Raw genomic sequence first — 13,974 nt, 5'->3', positions numbered from 1 at the left:
TATACAATTTAAATTTTAAAAAAATAGGGAGATAAAATTATGTATTGTTTTACTCACAATAATGAATGAATATATATATATATTTCCATTCACTTAGGTAGTGGATCTACAAAGTGTGGAATATAAATAATCCTAAATAGTAAATGTTATCACCCGCCCAAATTTTGACATAAACGTATTTTCGGATTTTATACACTGTAATCGTTTTTTTTTATTACTAAACTGGTTTTATACCACTAAAGTCCAATCTGGTATAAAAGATTAGACTAAGTCTTGTGCATTATTTAAAAGCTTACTATTAGCTTTACCATCGCATATAATAACATAAACATGTATATAATATTAAGATCTTTATCAATAATATAGAATTTACATTTTCATAAATCTATGGCCGAAATCTTAAATAAACATGAAACATGAATACATTAATTTCGTCTATAAATCATGTGTTTTCTGTTATTCTTAAACATAATTCAGAAAAAAAATGATGAGATATTGAAATGTAATGAAAAAACATATTTAATGAAAATACATGGTTATTATTAAAACATTGACTTACCTACTTATTCTTTAAATTAAATTATTGTATTGTACAATTATAATTATTATTTATAAATCGACTGTGTAGGTACGAATGTACGATTTATTATCTTTTTAGTAAATAGCATGAACTATTTATTAGATTTCAAAAAAAAAAAATGAAGAAATTGAATTTTTGAATTTGATATTAATTACATTATGTAAATAAGTCATTTTTTAACATAGAGGAAGACCTTATTGAATATATGCTTGAAAATAACAGCAATATTAATACATCTCAGGACTCAGACTAGCATCGGTGTCAAGTGTTTCTACACCCAGCCTAGCTGCTATACTTTAAAGTTTAAATTATAATGTATACAAATTTTAAAACTCCATACAAATTATATCTGAACTACTCGCGTGATTGTATATTTTAATATTTACATATATTCAATCGAACATAAAATCCTTATGGATTATATATTCACTTTGATACTCTGTCGTGGATACACACTCGTAAAATGACTTCAGAAAGCTCATAAAGACATTCAATATCCAAACAAACTTGATAACTTAAGTACACTCACGCTTATATACATATTTCAATATTTGTTAAGAAAAGTAAACAAAATTTCTACAAATAAAATAACTCCCTAAAATATATTTCGCGCATCATTATTCACTAGATTGATATTATAAGCACCCGAGTCCTGAAGTGATAACATTCGATATCTAGGACATCCGAATTACAAATGTAAGTTGTTAATTATTAATAATTAGAATTTATTATAATATTTGAAAATCCCTGTATTATGATTGAAGTAAGTAGGGTACACGAAATAATATAATACTCAGGCCATAATAATTATTGTTGTTTTTCGAAAGACTGAGAAAACGAACATTACGCTGATATCCTCGCGCTTAAATAATATTTTTGTCAAATTATCATCGTATATTCTTACTTACAATTTAGATTTCATTGGCTACTATCAATAAAAACAATTGGTTAAAAATTATTAATACATTAAGAACGTTTCAACGTAGAACTAGCCGAACTAGGTACTCTGTAATAATATTTAAATCATTATATTATTAATATGTTCACTTTAAAAAAAAATTAAACAAAATTGCCTATCCTAAAACCCCTTAAAAAATCCACGTGACGGTCTATTTCAAAATTATCGAATTAAACACAGATAGCGTTGGTTATTACATACTATTGGGCCCATATTACCTAAACACACATTTTACCGCATATCACATATTATAATATAATATATTATATTAATCCTGAATTGAAAATTTAATTTAATCATAGTTTAAAAAGCGGGTAAGTGGGTAACGCTCTGCTGTACATTAAGTGTCTAGAGGCCAGAGAGTCACTGTAATGAATGTGTTAAATTTGCACTCAATGATATAAAATCATTGTATACGAAAAACGAATATGAGCGAAAATGGTCTGATTATAGCCTATATAATATACTACTAAGTTTATTTGATGATATTATTGTGATTAAAGTAATTTATTTTAGTATTCGGCATAGTACAATAATAGGTTAAATTCATTTTTGCCAAAAAAATTACATTTGAAATTTGTATTGTGTGTATAAAATATAATAGTATACTTTGGTTTCATATACCCACAAATAACATTTTTAAATCACAACTAAATAAATTAAATTTTCTGTAAAAAATGGGGGGGGGGGGGGTTATATATATATTTTGGTTACAGTATGAACTATTTATGAAAACGTTTTACATTTTTAATCTTTAGCTATGAAAATTTAACATTTTATAATTTTTAACTACAATAAATTTGAGCAGTTTTGAGATTATGATAAATTTTGACAAAATTTGAACTTTTAATTTTTTAATTTCTACTAAAAAAACAGTTATGAGGACCGTTGTATTACATTTACAGAATCTAAAATGTGTTTAAATTATAAAAACAATTTTTATCTGTACAATTTACATATTGCGTATATTGTCTTACACATTTTTTATAATATTTCAAAATTGCATTAAATAATATTATATATTTATATTCAAATTCAATTTGATGAACTTGTTAACTTAATATTATTATAATACTATATAATATTATTCATGGGTTATAATTCAATTGAAGTTTAAACAAAATATATGAAAATATATGTAGATATCTTTGCAATAGTTGACAATGATAATTTGTTGTATTTGAAGAAAGATAATAGATAGGCGTCGATAGCCCCCACGCCTCAAATTGAATTCTATTTCTTTTTACCAAACGTGTACAACGATTCTCGGAAGCACTTAGCCGGTAAGGATAACTTTAGCAAATAAAAGTATTTTTATAATGAGTGTTATCCTCATAGCAAAATTTTCTAAATTATTAGAGTCTGTGGTGAATACTCTGCAATCGACGAATCTGGATTTGCTGAAATGCTCAAATTATATCAAAAAAATAGTGGGTATAGTGAAAGATCACCGCGAAAACTCTAATTCGGAAATTCAAGAAATTTTAACTACTGCAAACATAACAGCTGAGAATATAGAAGCAGAAATTAATCTTCCTAGGATTGCCGGACGACAACAACATCGCTCAAATCCTCCAGCATCAAATTCAGCTGAATTCTGGAAGAGGTCACTGCTAATTCCGTACTTGAATTCATTGTAATCCTCATTGGAGCGGAGATTTTCTGACGAAAACCTACCAGCTTTTTTACTTTTCTTACTACACCCTTCAAATATTTTAAACTCAATTAATGCCTCAGATTTTGCCGATTACTACCAAATTAAAGACTTGGATAGTGAAGTAGAATAAATTGTGGTACAACATCTGGAAGGAGAAAAAACTGGCTAAAAGCAAATTATATTAATTGTATACAATGTAAATTATTTTAGGTCTCTGAATACTTAGCGTGCATAGAAAACTACTAGACGAAAAAAAGAAAGAGCTGCAACAGAAAATTCTAAGCAGATTTTTCGAGGATGCTAGACGGTCATTGATATAATATAAAAATAAAAATAAATATTTTAAAAAAAAAATTGAGTTTTAATTTGCCCCCCCCCCCCTGATTGTGAAATCCTATCTAATTCTAGCTACTCCTATAAGGATAAAAATATAAAATTATAGTTGAACAAAATTATATCATAAAGTTGACATATTGTAGTTTTGTAATTGGTTTGATTACTGGTGGTTGACGATTGTGGTATCTTCAGTTCAATAATTTCAAGGGATGATAATTTTGTTCGGGTCAAAGAGTCCTCTTCTTTTATTTTTCCAATTCATGTAGGTACTGGTTGTAAAAATAGTAAAATAGTAAAAAAGTTTTGAATGAAGTCTATGCCAATCATATTGTATATTGTTTATTAAGTTCCAAAACATTATTCACAATACAACTTACTTAGTCTTCGTTTTAATTTAAAATAAAATAATAATTACTTCCCATAATTAAATAATATACCAATATAACTACCTACACAGCCATTATGACTGTTGCCTGTAGATAGGAACTTGATGCGTGCGTATAATCAATCCATTATTAAATTTTATTTAATTTTATATAATTTTATCAAGCCTGCATGTTTTTAAACAGTCTTTAAAATATAAAACACTGTACGACCGTTTGTGGTTCGTTATCCCAAATTAAGAATGATATTTTGTTTTGTATACGTATCTATTAATATATTATATAATTTATCATAATATTATCAAATCATATTCAATTACCAAACTTTTAAATTGTATATCATATAAATGTAATAAATAAGTTTATCTTATCTATAAATGATAATTTATTGATAGACTTAACATACCTGCTCATAAACATAAAAACAGTTAAATACAACTGATAAATAATATTACATTAAGTATTTAGGTACTTCTATTCAGTGTATGTTGAAGTATATTACCAAACAAAATATTAAATTTAAGAAAATATTCTATAAAAATAATCACCCATTGTCTTTTTAATTTAAAATCCAGCACAATCCGTTTATAAGGTAAGATAATTAATTTACATATTAAAATTTATCAATATTTATCAATAAAATTACATAACGTTCGATTATTTGATGAATACAAACGATATGTATACAATTGTAGAACAATAATTGTGAATAAACTTCATAGTTTAAAATTGTGCGTTACACAAAAATTATTAACTGTAAATCTTTTTAAAAAAAAAACCAGGGAAATCACTCTGCTGTATAGTAAATAGATTAAGTAAATAAAGTCAATACAGACGTACAATGTGAATAGGTTTATGGTAAAAAGCTTAAAATTAATATAAATATTTTGAAAATGTCATGATGTATAGAAAATTATATTTTAAGTAAAAGGTAGTAAAATGTTTCAAAATTTCACGATTAATATTTATTGAAAAATAACAAAAATCATTTAATGATAAACCGTTAGTATACATTTGAATATTCAATGTCGTCAACATATATCAATTTATAAGTTGCATACCTACTCATAAAAAAACCAAATACTATCATAATTAGAATAGAACTTGGTGTGTACCTATATAATTTTTATAACAGTAATTCGATTATTGAATAGATAAAAAATTACACAAACTACTTAAAAACTAATAGGTAATAGCTTAAAATGTTTATTTTATGATGAAACAAACATAAAAAAGCATTGTGCATCTCAGATAAAGTTTTCTTTTAATAGGTATATAGATATATACTTAATACCTATACATTGAACATAATATTATCATCATCGTGTACAATCTATTCCTCACTTTTGATTCAAAGTAACCAAAGTTTGGGAAAATTATACCTGGGACTTATACGATGTACCAGTGGTGTAGCCAGGATTTTTTTTTCGGCGGGGACTGATCAACTTTTACACTTTTACACATTAAAAACTACTAGCACAGATAGATAGCTGAAAAGTGTTAATACTTATGGTACATTTTTAAATATTTTAAATACAATTTAAGACTTTTTGAGTGACTATCATAGACCATTAAAATAGTTTTTAAATTTTCTAAACGTTTCGGGGGGGGGGGGGGCTGCAGCCCCCTCAGCCTCTCCCCTGGCTACGCCATTGCGATGTACATATATATATAAAGATTACAAAGTGTATTAAAAGTCTAAGGTGACTTTTGAAAATTATGTTTTCTTTAATAATTTTTATATTAGGTAGTTGTATTATTTTGAAATTCAACCGTTTGAGCCGATTTCCCGTGAATTTGTTATTATGCCGCGTTTCATGTGAGATGAGTTTTTGAGTAACGTCCTCTCAAAATTTAAAATAAAGCACGACATCCACACGTTACACCACACACAACGTCATGTAGGTAGCTACCACAAAAAAACGTAACGAACGCAAAATGACATGTACTGCAGCAGCCGACACTAACCTAACGCCGTGTGCAAATCGTTTTACAGAACATGTGTTCCGGATCAATCCGTTTGGCCATCGTCGTGTGGTCGATTGGCTGCTTGTCGACGATCGCGGCTCACCGGATCTTGGCGTGTGAGCCCAGCCCCGGACACAGCCATTGGAACGTCATGTCAGCGGTGCTGGAGAGCTTGGTGGCCGCTGGACATGAGGTGGTGTGCGTGACCATGCACCCGGCCACCGAACGGTTGGCCGCGCATCCCAACTACACGCACGTGGACATGTCGTCGATGGCCATCGGTTCACTCCAAATAGCCCGGGACATGGACTACGCGCATGTGATGAAGGTCTTCCGGTCGAACGCGTTCATGGTGGGGCTGGCCACTACCCGGGCGCTGTACGTGTGCGAATACTTGCTCGACATGCCGGAAATACGTGACATGTTGGACGGAAGAGGTCCCGCGTTCGACGCCGTCGTCATGGAGTCGCTGCACTCTGAGTGCATGTCCGCACTGCCCGACAGGCTGGGCGTGCCGGCCATCTACGTGATCCCGTCACCGCCGGTCAACTGGATGCCGGTGGCCACGGGCGCCCCCGACCACCCATCCTATCTGGGCGCGATGCTCGCCGACCGACCGACGCCAGTGACGTTCAGGCATCGGCTGGCCAACGCATTGGTGTACGCGCACACCACACTGGTCCGGTGGTACAACGACGCGGGACGTGACCACCGGTGGCCGGAACACCGGCACACCATGGTGTTCGTCAACACGCATCACTCAGTGGAACCGGGTCGACCGATGGGGCCCAACGTCTTGGAAATCGGAGGCATTCACTTGAACCGGCCGCTAGAACCGATTCCCCGAGTAAGTATCTTATCGCCCACCTATAACCTCAAATTTGTTGGTGGTTTTTGAGTCGTACGCGTTTCGTATTACCGGGTACGCGGTCACATGTATTACGTTTATTACGGCATATTATAGTCATGTCGAACGCAAAGTGAAAAGTATACTACTGTTTTATAATATACTATTTGTTTGATATTAATATTAATATCCCCCTCCCCATTAACACTATCAATGGAATATTGTATTGCTCTCGCAGGTTCCTCTCCATAGCAGCAATAACATATTACACAAATTAAAAAAAATTTAACTACCTATTTCTGGCCTAGTAAAATATATAATATTCTATATAACATACAATAAGTTTTGTTCAAATCATTCAGAACGCTTTAAAAGTTTAGTTCTTCTTAATATTTTATATATAATAATTATGTCAACCACATATTATTATATGTATCTCATATTTTTAGACCATCAAACCATATATTTAAGTTGAATTTTATAATTTTTCTCCATACCATTATCGTAATAATATATTAAGACACATTATCACACTGATCGGCTGGATAAAAAATATTAACTATACATGTCTACACTATCATTATTAGTATACTTCAATATTATATGCATTGTGGTAGCTTTTCAATAACTCATTGAATTTATTTTTTAGTTGAAAATAAAGCATCTACAAATAGGTCGGGGCGTTTCAAACTCTTCGGAAATCGTGGCGGAATAAGCCTCGGCCATAGATCTAAGAAAATACTAAATTAATAACATGAACGTTCTCAGCCTTTATATTTTTTCTAAATTAGCTCCATGACGCTATCGTGGAACTAATTCTGATATTATGAAATTATATTATAATAAATGTTTTTGTTAATTATTCGGACATCATTGTTTTCTTGGAGGATTTATCAGATGTGATGGACAGCAGTAATGAATTCGGCGTTATCGTCTTTACTTTTGGTTCTTTGGTGGCCATGAACACACTACCCGATGATGTATTAGATAAGTTTAAAATCGTGTTTAGCCAACTCCCCCAAACGATTATTTGGAAGTACGAGAACGATAACATGCCTGACAAGCCAGAAAATGTGGTGTTGTGTAAATGGTTACCTCAGCGTGCTATATTACGTAAGTTAAATAAATACATTTAGAGTTCTTCGTATTTGTTAAATTAATTAAAACAGTTAATATTATTGATAACTGGTCCTAATGGACTTGGACCCACACAGGTCATTTAAAAACCAATCTATGCCGTATCAATTATTTAAATCATTAAAATGATTAAATAAAATAATATTGTTATAATTTAATATATACCAGTATACTTAGTACGTTAGTACGTTATTATTTATATAACTTTGACAATACTTGCATGTGTAAATCCAACGACCCAGCAGGGTCACGCTAAGTATAAAAAGAAAAGTGTGCCTTAATGGATTTCGTTCAAGAATTTGATTTGAGTGTAATAATGCATTTTTAAATCCATTTTGAAACGTTGAATTTTTAGACCATCCAAATGTCAAATTGTTCATAAGTCACGGCGGGATGAGTGGAGTGTACGAAGTTGTAGACGCGGGAGTTCCAGTTCTTGGCATGCCGTTGTTTTACGACCAACCGAGAAACATTCAAAATCTGGTAGACCTCGGTATGGCGTTGTCTATGAAAATCAATAACTTGACCCATACAGCACTATCTGAAGCCATAAACCGAATAATCAAAGATAAAAGGTAATATCAATTTTAGCCACATACATTTTATTGGTGGTTTATTATAAATATAATATATTTTTAAATCATCAAATTAATTTTGATGTAGGACGACGACGTCCATTATACGTCCTATCGCATATTACACGTATATTATGTCGTGTGGGCGATGAGTCACTGTAATAGAAATGTTGAATTTGAATATTTGAATTTTAAATATTTATTTTGAATTTAATCCAACATTTTAAAAATGTTAATTTTTTTCGAACGTAAGTGCTGCCGATGCCTGTTAGCTATTTCTATACTTATTTTTGAATTTTGTGGTGGAAGGATTTATTTAATATTATTTATTCCTAGGATAGGTGTGGAAAATAGTTTTTAAAGACTTAGTGTCGTTTATAATACTTAGATTTTATAGGAATAGGAGCATCTTGCGACCTCCCAACTTAAGGGGATTCCAACCAGTGATTTTCTGTCTTTATCTAACACACACGTGACATAGTATTTTAGACGTGTATTTTGCCAAACACAGAAAAATGATCTAATAAAGCGATAAGAATTCTGAAAACAGATTTTAATTTGTCTTCAAGTCTACTTGAAATCCATTTTCCTACATTTTTGATATTATCCCCCAAATTCCTAAAATCGTTATAAGTATTAAAAAATTGTCGTTTTCAATTTTTTGAGAAGTTAAAATCAAAAAAAGGTGGGTAAGTGGATGTCACTCTGCTGTACAGTAGGTGACAAGTGGGTCACTGTAATGGATGGTGTTAAATTTGAATTCAATGATATATCATTGTATAAGAAAAACGATTCTGAGCGAAAACGGTCAGTCAGGCTATGATGTTACCAAGTATATTGATGATATTATTGTGAATAAAGTAATTTATATATAACCTATTTACATGGAGTCTTGTTTTAAACTTTCAATCCTTAGCTATAAAAGTTGAACATTTTATAATTTTTTAACTACAAAATAATTATTAAATTTTAAATTTGATACATTTTGTCAAAATTTGAACTTTAAATGCTTATAAAAAAATGTTGTGTTCATGTATTTTTAATATTTTTCAACTGCTGTTGTAACAATATATCAGGAGCCTTGCATTAAATTTTCATGCTTTTTTACCCAACAAATAAAATTTTATTGATATTTATAGAAAACAAAACTAAAAATATTGAAAACTGACAATGTCCGTAAACAGCTCAAAAAGAGTCAAAATATTTTCAACATTTTATGGTGTAATAGAAAATGCTAATATAAATATTCAGTGAAATTTTCAAGTATCTACAGTCATTCGTTTTTTAATTACAATAAAATAAGAAAATTGTTACATGAGAAATCGAGTGAATATCAAATATAAAAATATAAATTTCAGACGCTCATAAAAATTTAATTTGACTTTGTTGTAGACATTTTTTTTCTGATATAGGTAGGTAAACCTATGGATAATCTTGTATTACATTTTCGAATCTTAGATTGAAAAAGAAAAATTTTTATGAAGTCTCAACTCAAAATAATTTGATAATTTATTTTCGTGATTTTTCCGTATATGGTCAATATTTGAACTTTAAATGCTTATAAATAAAAACTGTGACTAACGATTTTTAATTTTTTTCATCTGCCTTTGAAACAATAACCTAGGAGCCTACTATTAAATGTTCAAGCTTTTTTACTCAACAGATAAAATTGTATTGATATTTATAGGAAAAAAAACTAAAAAAAAATGGAAATTGACAATGTCTGTAAACGGCTCAAAATAAGTCAAAATATTTGGAAAATGTTATGGTGTATAGAAAATGCAATTATAAATATTCAGTCAAAATTTCATGTCCCTACGGTCTTTGTTTTAGAGTTACACCAAAAACCAAAATCGATTTTCTCGAAAACAGATTTTGCGTAAAAATTCCCGTTTTTCCTTAATTTTTCTTTTGTTTTTCACGTCGCTTTTGAAAACAACTGGGAGATTTTTACTTTTGACCCCCCCCCCCCCCCCCAAAGTACCAACTAGATTCACTTTCCTATCAGAAAAGTCACTGTTGAAGAAAATCCAAGCACTTTTACTGTCCTAAAAGGTGATGACAGACACAAAAAAAAAAAAAAACACATAATTGTAAAATCAATACATTCATCATTCCACTCAGAATCTAAAATGCTATGGATACTGTAATGGATGCGTTAAATTTTAATTTAATGATATAAAATCATTGTCTACAAAAAACGATTCTGAGCGAAGACCATTTGTCAGCCTATAATATGTATATTTGATAATATTATTGTGATTAAAGTAATTTATTTTACAATTAGCCATTAGTAAAAACGAGATTAAATTCATTTTTGACAAAAACATTACATTTGAAAATGTCATTGTGTTTATAAAATATAATATTATACTCTAAACTTTTCATATACCTACCCACGAATGATAATAACTAAAACCGTTATTATTGGTTTTAATATTATATAATTTCGTCCAAATTTGAATTTAAAATGTATTTATATAAAAAATAACTTACTTATTATCGTAACATACTTGTGATTCATAGGTTTTAAAAGAATAAAATCGGTTTTTATGAAATATTGGTTCTCGTGATTCGGGGAGGTATGATTAGCCCTGTCAATAAACACGTTCCAAATTATTATATTCATATAGGTACCTAATACATATGATTATCAATTATACTCTAGTAACGCCGGTGTAAAAGAATATTGAACGCACGCCTATTTGTACGGGTGCGACACGATTGTTTCTTGGACCCTCCACCCTCGTTGTTCGGTCACATGTTTCGGGGACCCCACGCGTATCATAGTCGGTAAACATAACCAAAAACGTTGCGGTGGAGGTTCGATGACACTTTAAATTCGTACGGACGTGGTGCCGAGATAGTGCATTGCAATCATCGATCGTGCATTGCAAGTAATACTCGAATAATATTGGCGCATAGACTATAACTAGAATGTGGTTCGTTTGAACTGTTTAAAGCACTTACAGGTTACAATACAGGAAGTCAGTTAAACAGTGACGTTTTGATAGGTATACTATAGATCTAATATTAATAATTATTATTTTAAAAAAATGATCAAAATAATATATTATATTGTTATGTAACGTTCTATTACATAATATATTGTCCTGTGTGAGAAGGGTGGCGGGGGGGGGAGTTATATGTCAAAACTTTGCGTTCTGTGGTATGTGATGAAAATTATTTATAATATGTTTGCATTAATGTAATATATACCTATACATTATAGTTTGTATTCAAATATGTTTTTCAGCCACTGCAAACTGAAAAAAGTCCTAGACCTAAAAATAATAATTGTTTTATATATGATTTTATGATAGTACGCTATAATTATTCTATTACATTTTGAACCAACTTATTTTATATTTGAGTTTTGGCAAGAGGAAATCTACGGATGATATTCTATAGTTCTACAGATTCGTTTTTACTAATAGTAATTTTTTTAACTGAAAGCTGATTTGGAGGGCTATAGTACACAAAATTAGGGGGAGAGATAATGCCTATAGCTCCTCGAAGTCCACGTATCACTAGTGGACTGCAGACTCACCATTTCGTCTCAACAGTGCAAGTATCATGTGTCATAAACTCATAAGTAATATTATTGTAAATCATAAACATGTACCTATACACACTTGCCATTTACCATAACATATTTTGTAATATTAATTGCTATATTGTTAGACATTTACAAGTTTGTTTTTTTTTTTCAGCTTTTCGGAAAATGCGAAACGGGTGTCGTCCCTGTACCGAGATCGCCCCATGACGCCCTCTGAATCCGTCGTCTACTGGGTCGAGTATTTGATTCGACACGGTACGGAAGCCGACATCAGACCTTCGTCGGCCGACGCGTCGTGGACTAGCCATTTCATGTTGGACATGTGTGCCGCAATGGTGACGGCGTTACTGATAATATGGTTCGTCACGGGCGCCGTCCTGCGCGTGGCGCTCAACAAATCCATTCCGTCCGATGTGAAATGACGCACAATCGTACGAATTTGTGTGCACAATGGCGTGGGGGGAGGGGTAAGGGGATAGTCGAGTGATAAGTGCCTCTGAGTTTTTAGGGGTTGTGGATAGGTGGGTGTGTAATAATTTAGTATTACCTAACTATTATGTATTGTATACATCTTAGTATTTATTACGACAGCAAATTAAAAATATGACATTAAATGCCTTTATTGAGTATTATTGACTGGGTGGATATGGATGACTATAATAGCCTCTAAAAAATATGTAGTTCGCTGCGTTCCCCACGCCATTGCGTGCCCAAGACACTAGCTTCGTATGTTACGCAATACGTATGACTATAGTACGACCGATGTGTTATCAAAGTTCAAAATAAAAATCACAATACATAATACGAATGTACTAAATAATTCCATGCCAATAAAAACTTATAGTACCTACGTCTAAATGTTTAATATTTTCGGACGTGGCCAATAGTTATTGTTATAATGGGTGCGTGTTATAAAATATATTGGTAATAATCAATAGTTTAATACTTAAGAGATAAAAATGTAATATATTATAATAATACCAAATTACACTAATGATATACAGCATGACGGTATTAATTTGTAAATTAACTATGCAAATTGTTGTATTTAAAAATATATCGATTACCTATACGAGCAAATTATTTTGTACCTAACGATAATTTACTACAATAATTATCAAACAAACACTAATCAGTCAATTGATCAGTCATATTGAAAAATACAGCATGCACATCTATAGGTAGTTTAAACAAATGTCAAATATATCTTAGATAGTTAAAGATTTAATTATATTAAAATTTAAAATTATTTTTTATGTGAATAACCAAATAGTATATTGTTTAAAAATATTTATTTTATTCGCTAATTATGTAGTAGTTACTGGCATACTCGTATATTTTAATTATTTGTTTGAGTACTGATGGCTGACAAGTGCGGGAGGTCTTTACCAATAATACATTTATCTTATTTATTAAAAAAAGCCTTAATACCTGTCCATAAACATTAAAACAGTCAGACAAAGCTGATAAATAATATTATATAGGGTACCCATTCAGTTGTATGTCTAATAAATGATATATTACATTAATAAGAAAAAAAATTAATTAAAATCCATCATTGTCTTAAAAGGTATGGATATTGTTTATTTTCATATACTCAGCGGTCAGCACATCAGCTTTAAAGGTAAGATAATAAATTAATCTATAAAAATAAATTACAATATAGTATTACATTTTATTATTAAATTATTCTAAAAGAAAATATTAAATAAGAGAACATTTGATTATTTAATACACGCAAACGATATGTTTACTAAATTGTAAAAAATATTCATAGTTTAATATTGTGAGTTACAAAAAAAAGATAATTAACAAAAAAGAGTGAAGTCACTCTGTTTTGTAGTGTACTTTTATATAATAATTGAATGCCTAGGTAAAAAAATGGATGTGTTCAATCAATGTTTTAATAAATTTGTTTAATTCAATGTTAAATAACTGATTACAAAAAATGCTTTTGAGTAGTAGACCGTCAGC

The 13,974-nt window shown here is 30.6% G+C and overlaps 1 protein-coding gene across 1 annotated transcript; it reads left to right on the top strand.

Moving 5' to 3' along the window:
- The first annotated feature begins 4,345 nt into the window (after positions 1–4,345).
- LOC132942610 (UDP-glucosyltransferase 2-like) lies at positions 4,346–13,072 on the top strand. Its single transcript, XM_061011166.1, has 5 exons — positions 4,346–4,506; positions 5,911–6,729; positions 7,617–7,842; positions 8,222–8,441; positions 12,155–13,072. Exons 2-5 carry the CDS (start codon positions 5,914–5,916, stop codon positions 12,420–12,422), a joined length of 1,530 nt encoding a protein of 509 aa, XP_060867149.1. The 5' UTR covers positions 4,346–4,506; positions 5,911–5,913; the 3' UTR covers positions 12,423–13,072.
- The last annotated feature ends 902 nt before the right edge of the window (positions 13,073–13,974 follow it).

Source organism: Metopolophium dirhodum, chromosome 4 (genome assembly GCF_019925205.1).
Source record: "Metopolophium dirhodum isolate CAU chromosome 4, ASM1992520v1, whole genome shotgun sequence".
Taxonomy (NCBI): Eukaryota; Metazoa; Arthropoda; class Insecta; order Hemiptera; family Aphididae; genus Metopolophium; species Metopolophium dirhodum.
This window is presented reverse-complemented; position numbering and strand designations above follow the sequence as displayed.